This window comes from Convolutriloba macropyga, chromosome 10, assembly GCF_964194025.1.
Source record: "Convolutriloba macropyga chromosome 10, txConMacr16.3, whole genome shotgun sequence".
In the NCBI taxonomy this organism is placed as follows: Eukaryota; Metazoa; Xenacoelomorpha; order Acoela; family Convolutidae; genus Convolutriloba; species Convolutriloba macropyga.
The window spans coordinates 45,176,916-45,188,947 of record NC_134477.1 but is presented as its reverse complement, the minus strand read 5'-3'; the positions used below and the strand labels follow the sequence as shown (position 1 = coordinate 45,188,947).

At 34.7% G+C, this 12,032-nt stretch overlaps 1 protein-coding gene across 1 annotated transcript in view; it reads left to right on the top strand.

Annotated features, from left to right (window-relative positions):
• LOC142348161 (lactosylceramide 4-alpha-galactosyltransferase-like) overlaps window positions 1-11,493 on the top strand; it is a 42,933-nt gene extending 31,440 nt beyond the window's left edge. The window contains exon 4 of the mRNA XM_075399391.1: window positions 11,111-11,493. Within this exon, the coding sequence (XP_075255506.1) occupies window positions 11,111-11,358 (248 nt within the window). The 3' untranslated portion in view covers window positions 11,359-11,493. The remainder of the gene's footprint in view (window positions 1-11,110) is intronic.
• The last annotated feature ends 539 nt before the right edge of the window (window positions 11,494-12,032 follow it).

Sequence of the window (12,032 nt, the reverse complement as noted above, 5' to 3'; positions counted from 1 at the left end):
CTCTTTCAGCACCCTTTGCTTGAAAACTGAATTTAAAGTTTACAAAAATTTCAGCAAGAACAAATCGGCAATTGCGCAAAGAATTACAATCGGTCAAGAAATTGCTTTACAAATATTTAGATGACATACTCAAAATTTTATCATTTGCAGAGCTCTGAGGAACTTACGTTTGGGACTTTAAGCGAATACAAAAGCAGTTTTTTTAACAAAAGGATATATGCAAACTTTTACCAAAGAAGTTTTTGAAACTTACGATAAACCTTCAGCAAAACCCCTACTCATAGTCTCATTGACGCATTTCAGAAGCCAGTCAGGAGAAAAATTTAAGAATTAGACTTTGTCAGAGTTAGAGACAATAGAAGTGAAGGAACAAAACATGAATGAATTCACTGTTCACATAGTGTTTTCAGCCTCTTTGAGTATTTTTTCCCAAAACATTTTGTCCTCATTCAAAAAGTATTTCAACGAAGAAATTAGTCTGGAGGCGGATTGGCGAGTTGCACTAAGTGAAACTATTTTTCGTGCAACAGTAAATCAAGTGAGCAAAAAACGATTTGAAGATATTTTCGTCCGAAAAAGGCCTTAAAATTTATGAGAAAATTATTTTATTTGATGCTGGCTCCAAACGAAATTCAGGAGAACAAGGTATTATTGGAATTGGTTCCTATGAAAAATGTGACCGTTTTTTTGAGAAATTTAAAAACAGCTGCCGGATTACCTCATATTGACTATCAATTTAAAATAATTAATGGAGTTTTATTCCTCTTTTCTGGTAAAAACATAAGAAATATTTTTCTCGATAACAAAAGTCCAAGCACACTAGGTTTTAAGCGCATTCATGACGAGTCTGGTTATCATATTGGATATAAGATGTTTGACACTTTAGAAAATCTGACTATGGCAGATGACAACTAAAAAAAAATGGTGGTGATTATCCATTTGATTTTTCTGCAGGGAAGCAACTGGTTTTTGTTTACTTTAAAATAATGGAGTATCAATACGTAGGTGATACTGAAGCCCCTCTTATCCAAGTCACTGATTCAAAAGAAGGACTAAAAGACGCTAGCTTCTGCGAAATAGAGCCAACACACAGTATTTTTTCAGCAACTTGGAATACAAAAAATTTTTATCAAAAAATTTCCAGTTAAATGAAATCCTATTGCGGTCAGAAACTGGACAATTAGTTCCATTTGCTCGAACAGGAAGAAATATTTTGACTGTGAATTTTTTTCAAAAAAATGACTAGATGGAAGCCTACTATCAATAGCAATCAGTGTCAGCATACTTTTGAAGACATTGTCGCCAATGAGGGAGTGTTTTCGCGGACATAGCAGCAGGTTTTGGCAGAGCCTTATTGCAATTGCAAGAAAGTTTTTTTGGCCTATAGCCAAAAAGACTGAAAGTGAATTAATTGTTAAAGCAGTTCCTGAGCTGGTAGAATTAGTTTAAAAAAATCTCCAAAACAACCAAAAAAGTGAAAGCACATGCGGATCTAAAGCTGTAAGAAAAGTCGGTCAAGTTTTTCTCTAAATTTCAAAATGACTACTAAATTACTGCCCGCAGAGGCAAAACACACCACACATGATTTGTTTGAGAAACAGCCTCTACTTATTACTTTGCACTCTGCTTTTATTGAAAATGTTTGACCATCTTGTTCCCCGGACTGTCCAATGTTTGAATTCGAACTTTTTCACAGGTTTACAAAAAATTTTCATTGAAATTAAAAACAAAATCTCCCGAAACAATGACACGGATTTAGGGACAGGCACTGACGCTACAATTATAGACGCGTCATACTTAAGCAACAAGGCACTACATTATTTTCTTCAGCATTCACTGTAATAGTGTTAAAATTTCCATTAAAAAATGAAATTTTGTGCATAAAGGTATCATTGAAGCGAAATATTTGTCAGGGAAAACTGCAAAAAAACAAAAGGAATAGTTTGTCAGAGATATTATGAGGAAGACGACCCAGCTAAAATTGGTGGCACCGACGATCGGTGACGGCGTAGTTGTCCGGAAAGTTCTTTTAGCTTACTCTCAGGATAACTACCTCAGTAAAAAAAGCCGGCAAGCAATATTTTAACTTGTGATTAGCTCTTACTTAGTGGTGTCACTCTGCGTATTTTTTTTTGTAATTTCAGAGTCAAACAAACATTGCAAGGTCAAAATAATTGAAGATAATGTGAACGTTAGAAATATGAGAGTAGCGGTTCTTGTTTTGAGAAAAATCTACTAAGAACACCTGCCGTGTATCGCAAAAGAAAAGTTTTGCCACGAACATTTTTTGCTACAACTGGAATAAGAAATTGGAGATACGAGGATTTTTTTCGAGAGAACTATTACGAAGTATGGTATTTGCAATGGCAACAATTCAACCATACCTCGGAACTAATCGCCTTAACCTTTTTCACTATCAGAAATTTAATTTGAGACAAAATGTTGCAAAAGGTCAACCTATAGTTGGAACACCGGTCTCAACAACTTTCAACCACTGCATTTACTTCACGATTTTGGAAACTTTGGGTTTTCTTGACAAAGCGGAGCCTGGCATAACTATGGACAATTATCCCAATCAGCCCAATCCCAGCTTTTCATTTAATTTCAAGGCAGGAGGCTTCTCATGATTTCTTTTATTCAGAAATTACAGATTGTTCAATCTCGGTTCAATTTACATTTGAAGAAACATTGGCAGCCAACAAAAAAATATTGTTTCTGGGTGAAAGTAGCTCAACATTTTATGTTAATTCGCAACGAAAGATGACAAAAAACTCAATTATCAACTACCCCAGCGAAGGAGGTTGATGAAAAGCACTATTCGTTGGAAAAAAGTATTCCTTTGAAGAATTATTTTAAGAACTTTAAGCAGAAAATTTTACAAACCTAGCAAGAGAAGGATTTATCGAAGTTAATGCTCCAACAGCACAATATGCAGGAAATCATTGGATGATCTTTTGCTTCACGAAAACAAAATTTATTTGGCGGACCCACTTGGAATCCCGATACAAAACTGTCAAAATTGTACAACGACCTCACTCAAATACTCAAACTTAGCCAAGTCGAAATCAAAACTCATAACTCTGTGGACTGTTTTGCATTTGTATTGCGCATGTGATATTTGACTACGAATATCTTTTGTTGTTGAATATGAACGGTAATGATTTGCTAAACTTTGCTGATCATATGCTTCAACTCTTTTTATTAACTTTTTCAATTCTTACTTCAAAGACAACAGCGACCACAATTGTTAATTAAAAGAGTTCAATTAAATAATGAAACTTATCAAAATCAAAATACAGTAAACATGCAAACAATGACAGCTACTATTTAGAATATCAAGTTTTTTTGAAAAACTCAACCTAAATGACACCATTATAAGCACCATAAAATCTATCAATAGTACAAGTAGGCAAAAAATACTTTTTGGACTGAATACTATTAGTGAAAACAAAATCAATTTCAGGTAGTTTTTTCTTAGAGTTTGCAAAATTCAATTGGTTTTGCTGGTTGTAGCTCACCGCTTTTTTAATTCTGGTTTTTATTTCTTCTCAAAAATTGAGTTCTCTAAATTAGTTTTACTAAGTAATTTGAAGCAGGTGAAGAGACAAGGTATAATGAGCGGTTTGGATGCTGTAGACTTGAAAGAACCAAGAAATTGATCGTTCGAGGCATTAACATGATAATGAAATCCAAGCATTTTACAAAAATCATCGTTCATATGCAAGTTGTAGGCAAAGTTCTTTGTTAATGTATGGTCAAATATAGGCTGACTTTGACATATAAAATAACGATATTTTTGGGCAAACTGACTAATATATTACTGAGTGCGCTCAAAAATTGCCTCCGCCATTTTAGTAATTAATTTTCTCTATCAATTTCACTTGCTTTGTTTGCAACTCTTTTTCGTGATTTTTTTTTGCTATTTTGGCTTTGTACTGGGGTCTTTTTTTGAGATGAGAGTCACCACTGTTTCCTTCACTTTGTTTTGTTCTTTGCGGTTCCTCAGAACGATAGATCTTGAATCTTTTTGTATTTCTGGCGAATAAGATCGATTTAAGCAACTGAGAGTGTTATTCATTGGTTAAAACGAAATTCCTTGGAGTCCTTTTTGGAGAATTGTAGAGTAGTATATGTTCTCGTGGTTTTGTACGTTTCTTTGAAGCAACAACAAATCGTTTTCTAGAGCACGAATTTCGCGGTAGATATCACTATTATCTTGAAAGGAAAAATTTTGAGTCGTATTTTTTTCAGTAGAGGACAAAAAATACACTTTTAATGTTATCAACACACAGTAAGAGAAATGTAGGAAATGCGACCAGCTTTGAATTGAAGTGAAAACAAAAAGTAATACCAATAAAACTAATAAACGCGCTTTTCCTCACTTCGATTTCACATTGTCGATTGCACAGGTATGCTAAAAAGTGAACTCAAACTCAAGATAAACCGAGTTTTATGGTTGCCACCCCCAAGTATTTTCTACCATGTAGTAAAATCATACAAGAACAGTTCAATGAGGTTCTTTTAGAAACATAAAGGTTTTAATCGCCGGCAAAATATTTAATTATATGGTTTTTTTGTTCTTTTTGTTTCTTAATTTTCATCCACAATTTCAACAGAAATAATAAAAAAATCTTTGAACAGTGAAAACTGTTCAATTTGAAAGCATCTACTTAAGCGGATTTTTCTTTTTAACTTTTAGTCCGGAAAATTTTGATGGTTTCAACTAAAAACACAAAAAAGTAACAGAAATTAACTTTCAGCACCCAGTTAGTCACTATTATTTGTTTCGCCAAGCTGTTGATGACAAAAATTTATCGTAAATTGTTTTTCAACATAGAACAAACTGTTTGTTTTTATTCACGCCCCAAGAAACATCAGTTTTTCATTTTTTTATCAAAAAATGCCAAAAATGACAAAAAATTAACAAAAAGTAACATACAAACAACAATCAATTGCTGATCATTATTTGTCCGAACAAACTTTTACCTTATGACCTTCGTTGCTAATGCCATTTTAACTAGCATAAAAAATTATTTAATTCTACATTCTTACCTCAATATTCACCAGTTTTTCTCACTTTTGATCTTTTTTATCAAAAAATACAAAAAACTGTAAGTGAAAGTACACTTACAGTTTCACTAAATAAAACTTTAAACGAAACCGATTTCTCAAGAGTACTTCCCGTACCAATCTGTTACACCTTTTAAGACTTAAAAAAATGCTTATTGACGGCAAAAATCAATTTTTTTTAAAACTTACAGCCAGAAAACACCAAACTTTTCGGCGCAGAGTGACTCCAAAAATACACCTTAGGCGCTCCATTCAGACTGTTTGCAACCCGTATTTTGCCAAAATTCAAATAACCCCCATATCATGCGTTTTGCGACACAGTAATGAACAAAAAAAATCACTTTTTAAACCAACTTTCAGACAAATTTTAAACCACAATTTCTTCAAACGTTCAGTCAATTTTCACAATATTCTGTACTCCATTCTTTCTCATGCGCTTTTTTTAGTTGTTCGAAACTGTACTTGAATTTTCTCTCCAAGTTTGAAATTCAGCGAGTTTCAATATTCATTACTTTGGACTTAATTCAAACATATGTTCTATAAGAACCATAAAATTAATACCCCTTGTAAGGTCTCAGACTCGCAAAGCTGTTAATTTCCTTACTTTGGAACCAAAATTTATCAAATTCAAACTATCTTTTCTTCTTTTACGTCAGTATTCCATCACTTTAGACATTTTTGCCTTTCAGTCCTTCATTAGTCTCATTAGAATAGAAAAAGGATTCCGAATTTTTAAATAAAACAACAAAAAGTTTTGGAAAAATTTGACAAGTTTCACTGATTCACCGCACCATTTTTTTCCAATAATTTTTACAAGTTCAACCACACTCATGAACCCAAATTTTCTGAAAATTTCTTTAAGTTCTTGTCACTTGCACAAATTGAAACAATTTTTACAAGCTTTTGTTCCTGCCCATTAAAAATTCTGTGTCGTTTTTTTCACCACCCGTTGCTTTCCCAGTAACACTTTTTGTCCCCACCCGTTAAATTCACAGTAACGCTTTTTCCCCACACGTTAAAATCCCAGTAAAAACATTACTACTACTATAACAACTTCATACAAAAATCAACTTTGAATAAATTATTCAACGCTCGGCTTTGGACAAGGTTTCTATACTACACAAGGGTCCAACATTGAAAAAAAATTTGAGCAATTGACACTGAACTGAACTTCATGATTTAAAACAGACAAAAATTAGAATTCAAATTATAAAAACAATTCAAGACGATAATCAAAGAATCCAAACTGGATTTTACGGCTGGTAGGTAGAAAATTAAAAGAATGCTACAAATATTTTCTAATAGAAACCATTCCCAAATAGGCTACAGCTTAACAAATAATACACCTTAACAGCAGTACCCAGGTCTAGGTACAGATTTATGAAGAAAGACAGTGCTCAACCGAAATGTAATATGAAAAGACCATACTCGCCTCATTTGAGAAATGAAAATATTTTAGCTGGACTTTAAAACATTCTGCACTTTAGCTCGACTCAAATTGTTTGCAAAAGACTTTGGTTGGACCCAAAATTTTACAGAACACGTTGGATTGACCCAAAAATTTGGCAGGACTTAAGCTCCACACAATGTTTGCAAACAAAGTCGAGTTAATGTCTTTTCATGGGTCAAACATGTGTCTTTTCATAAGTCTGCTTTTCCGCATTTAAAGTTTACATGCAATATTGCATATAACGTGGTCAGCATGTATGCTCCTTCATCTCTTACGATTCAGAAGAACCACAAATCCCTCAAAAACCTGCATCATTTTTTTAAAAAAAGATAGTAATTTTGGAAGAGAAAACAAACTGAATAATGCCGAAATTTTGTCACGGCTAATGGACTAGGACCAATACACTTAAGCTAGCTGGTTTCATTGAATCAGGTAATGTGATAATATACTCAAGCTACCATAACTCTTTATCTTAAGATATGACAAAACTCTTAAGGTTTTTGGAAGTTTTCCAACTGTTTATTAAGTTGGACTGCTCTGGTGCACAGCTGTTTAGTTTTGCTCCAGTTCCACTTCTAAATATTCAGTAGCAGAACAAAGATAAAAATTTCAAATTCTGAAGAACACAGACTTTTGAACAGACTAATGGTGTACCCATAAAAAGACCATAGCTGGATGTTCTTCGTTATGAAAAGACTTTAGCTCAACCCATGAAAAGATATCAGCTCTACTTTAACTCGACCGTGTAATCTTAGTCAATATTGGGCCCACTACTAGACTTTTAATGTCTTTTCATAAGTCAAGGCCTAGGCCTGGGTAGAATTTATTGGGTATCTAATAAACAGTAAACGTCACCAGGAAACAACGAAGACAGACGTCGGAAGGTCTTTTTTGAGTCCCACGCAAAAATTCTCTTCGGAGGGAGGACAACATTAGTCTCCAATGAGTGACGTCTTTTATCCATACTCTAACTCGAGCAACTAAAAAAGCAACAATTGAATGCTAAAAAAGTGTGAAATTTTTACAAACGGGCAGAAAATAATAGACAGCGTTAGATAAAAATTAGAAAGTACGTAGGATTAGTTGCTATTATTTTACATCATGAAATGCCTAGAAGCTGACTTCAATATAGAAGAAACAAGACCTGAACTACAAAAATAGCCTGAATTATTAAAAAAATCAAGCATGGGAACCTTCTTATGGAAAACTATCCACAAAGAGCAAAAAATAAATTTATAAGGAAATAAATAAATAAATTCGAAGTTACTTGTATAAATACATAATTTCACAATGAGAATATGGGTGGGCACAATTGGGCCGATGGGCTGTCCTCAACAGAATCGTTCAATTTAGGTGGATGACGAATCAAAAAAAAGTCTGAATAGTTTTCCTAACTACCAACTCTGTTGAGACAACATGTTTTGAGTAGTTTGCAAAACGCAAATTAGTGTCTATCGTGACCCCACAGGTATTTGAAATGTTCTTTTTGCTCAATTATTGTGTTTTTGTGTGTAATTTTTCAACACAATTTTTTTTGCAAAACTTGCTTTCCGTGTTCAGTGGGAATTTGATTTTTATGAGATATTCGTTAATGTTATCTGCTTTATCGCGATCTTTTTTGTTTGGAGATCTTCTGCTCCTTGCACGTGTCATCGGCATTTAAACTGGCATTTGAGTTTTTTCTGGATCACGCTCAAGACAATCACGTAGATAATAATTAACAAATATTCAAGCCAATAATTTTCATATATTTCAGTTCAGGCTGTTAATTAATTTACTTTGCTTTCAATTGCAGAAAAATATGATAAAAGATTGCATTATGGACCGCAAAAACCGTATGGATAATATTTTGCAATAAGATAATCTAATCCACCGCATAAGACTCTTTCTTTTGTTCTAGAGATGTTGATTTTGTTATGTCCTTTTCTATTGCAATAGGGTTATCTGGTTACTTTGACAAAATCCGCTTTTAAAAGCTTTCAATCAGTTTTTTCGACTAGAATTAAGGCCAAATTATCCTTCTAGTGTATGGTGATCTGTTTAATTTTTTGTTTTATGTTTTGTCCCATCAGCACCTGAAATGAGTAACAACGAAATTGAAATTTCAAACCGAACATACGGAACCTAAAAAATCAAATATAGCGACGATTTCTTACGTTTGAAGCCAAACATACCGAACAAACCGAACCTAGAGACGATTTTTTTTTCGTGGAAAACAGAAGATATCAAATCTTTCTTACGTCCTTTTTGTCCGTTGTTCTGGAGTAGGGAAGAGTGCCAACAACCAGCTTCCTTAACCAGCTACCAAGACACCTTACAAAAGAAATACGGACTTTATTCAATCAAGCTTCGATCAAACTGACAAATTAAAAAGGGAACCTCGCCCACAGGTTAATTCGAAGACTGAAAAAAACAACGCAGTAGATGTCGGAGACCAGGAAGTTACATTAATCATAAATTTTGCAAGATTTAGGTTTTAATTGAACGTTAATAAGTGTCTGCCATGTCTTGGGGCGTGCTGTGGGTAATTTTTTGTCTAGACGCCGAGTTTCGTTTATGACAACGGCATGTGTGAAAATACAGTGCGTTTAGTGCAAAGGAGATATTGCTATGCTAGATTTTAGCTGTTCTCTTAAACAATGTCTAAATCGCATAATCACTTTCCGTAACAAGTCGTAAAAGGTCCCAATCGAACTCAAGAAAAGAGTCTTTCCCGTGTCGAAATTATCCCCTGATTACACCCAAACTGATGTAAGAGTAGAGGCTTATTGTCTATGGGGGGTAAAACCATGTAAGATTGGGGTGCTAATGGGGGGTAGTGGGGGGAAATTTTAAATTTTACCCCGAAAAATTATCCCATAAAAAATCTACGGTTAAGGGGGTACTTATAGGGGGGGGGGGGGGGGTAGAACAATGTAAGATTAGGTGGGTACAGGGGGATAATGGGAGAATTTTTGGAATTTGCCCCCAAAAGTTACCCCCTAGAAAGATGCAAGATTAAGGGATAAATTTAGGGCGTAAAACGATGTAACATTAGGGGGGCAATGGGGAGTAAGGGAGGATTGTTAAATTTAACCATCCAAAAATATCCCACAAAAAGATGTAAGATTGGGGAATAATTTTAGGCGGTAGAACGATGAAAGAGGAAGGAGGTAATGGTGAGTAAATTTCAGATTAATTGCGTAGTTTTAGGGGGTAAAACGATGTAAGATAACGGATGGGTAATATTGGGCAAGCATCGGTTGTCTGAGGGCTAAGGTGAACTGGCTTAGGGGACAGAGGTTGTGGGTTCAAGTCTTTCACTCTGCGACTATGGAGGTAAAACGATGTAAGAGTAGGGACGCCGAGGGGATAAAGCGCTTTAAGAATATGGGGGAGATAGGGGGTAACACGATGCAAGAGTAGGGTTAATGGGGGTAAGACCACGCAAGAGTAGGGAGTAATGGGGGTAAAACGACGCAAAATTGAGTGAGTAATGGACCCTTTACCCCTACTCTTGCATCGTTTAACCCCCTATTACCCCCCTACTCTTGCCCTAATTTACCCCCAAAAATTTTTCCCATTACCCCCTCTTGCATCGTAATATCCCCACTACCACCAAAATAATGTAAATATTTTGAGGGGGAATTGGCTAAAAATTCCCCCCATTACCCCCCTAAATCCTACATCTTTTTTGGGGTAAAAATTCCATAAGGTTAATATTTAGTTTCAGTCTCGGAATTTGAAAAACTGCCGAAACGAAAAGAGACATTCGTTCACTTAACTTAACCAAATTGTGATCTCAGCTCAACAACTGAAGCTAATTTACATAAACATGAGCAAAATCTAATGTCAAACAAAAAAATCAATTTGCATTCGAAACTAGACAATTAGCTGATTTTCATTTTCTCTCTCTTATTTCCAGTACCTTGCGTTCTGTAGGGTGCAATGTCAAGAATGTTGTTGGTTGCGTTTTGTTCTTTTTTGAACAGCTGCCGCAAGTTAACACTCCTCACAAATTGCGGATTTTGTTGACATAAAAATGTGAAATTTGAGATCAGTGACGGAACTTTTTAAGGATTGTCCGCAACTTTATTGTTACTGTTGTCCACAATTCAAAAATGATTCTTTCACGTGGTAAGTTGTAACAAAACGTCCTCACTCATGTTCACAAAAGCGGACAACACTGATTTGTAGGTTTGGCGATGGCAATTATGTGTCCTCTCAATTTTTAGTGTGGACAGCTCAATGGACAAGTGTTCTATTTTCTGAAATCTCTCAACGAAATATTTGCCAGAAAGTTGACCATCAACTTGTTTTCTCCTGTTTACAAGGACATTGCAAAATAATTTTTGTTGGCAGAAACGATTTTAATTTGAAATGAAATCAAACTTGGACTGTCATGGAAAATCTCTGGTCAAGAGACTTCCAAACTGTATCGTATTCAAAATCTCACATCTAAAAAATGATGATTTTGAAATCTGTTATGTAATCAAAACAAACTTGTGACGTACTCGTTATCCGAGGAAAAAACTGACAATATGTTGAGTCACATACAAAGGAGGAAAATGAATGAGATTTTCAAAACTGATTTGAATCTTTATATTTCAGCCCCTGATTTGACAATTTTACCTTCATTCGCATTTCGTATCTACCTGCCTGATCCACCATGCCCGAAGCTGACTGGTGACAACGTGAGCACTTCCGAGTACGAAGATTTCATGAGGTGCAGCTATGTCCTTCACCTGGGTGGACAAATGAAAAATTCGATACCTGATGGCAACCCCAGACACGATATCTACTCCTATATTGGACCCAAAATTTGTCCGATTTCCTTCTCTTATTTGAACTTGTTCTGATTAATTCTTTTAATGGCAGCGAGCACTAGTTATAACTTAAATGTTATAAGTAGTGTTGAACAGAGCATCGAATAGATCGAAACAGTTGGAAAAGAATCGGGAATTAATTTGTAAGTTTGGATCAAAAAATATTACCTGAGGACAGTTGATTCAACTATTATAATTCTTATACCCAAATTTAATATTTATGTCTATCTCAAATAACTAAGTTTAGCATTTCAAATATAGCACAAACAGATTTAACAGAATCACATACAATTTCATAGATTTTGAGAGTTATATATCCATTTAGATACGAATATGAAGATTCTGGATCGACTAATTTTTGTCTAAAAGAATTTCCTTGGACACAAACTTTTGCGTATCTTTGATTGTCACACTCTGAAAAAGGTTCAGGTAAATTTACCTGAAAAAACACCTGAATCTACCTGAACAATTCAGGCAGATTTATCTCACCTGAACCCTACCTGACCACACCTGAAATTTACCTGAAATTTACATGAAAAAACACCTGAACTGTACCTAAAATTAAAACAGATTTCAGTTCGAAGGACAGGGCTTTGAAGCAGTGCTTATGTTGGAGAATGGAATCAGTTCGAATTAAAACAAAAATCAATCTGAATCTGACAGACTATAAAAAATGGAGGCTAAATGAGGACCATATGTCGTTACCG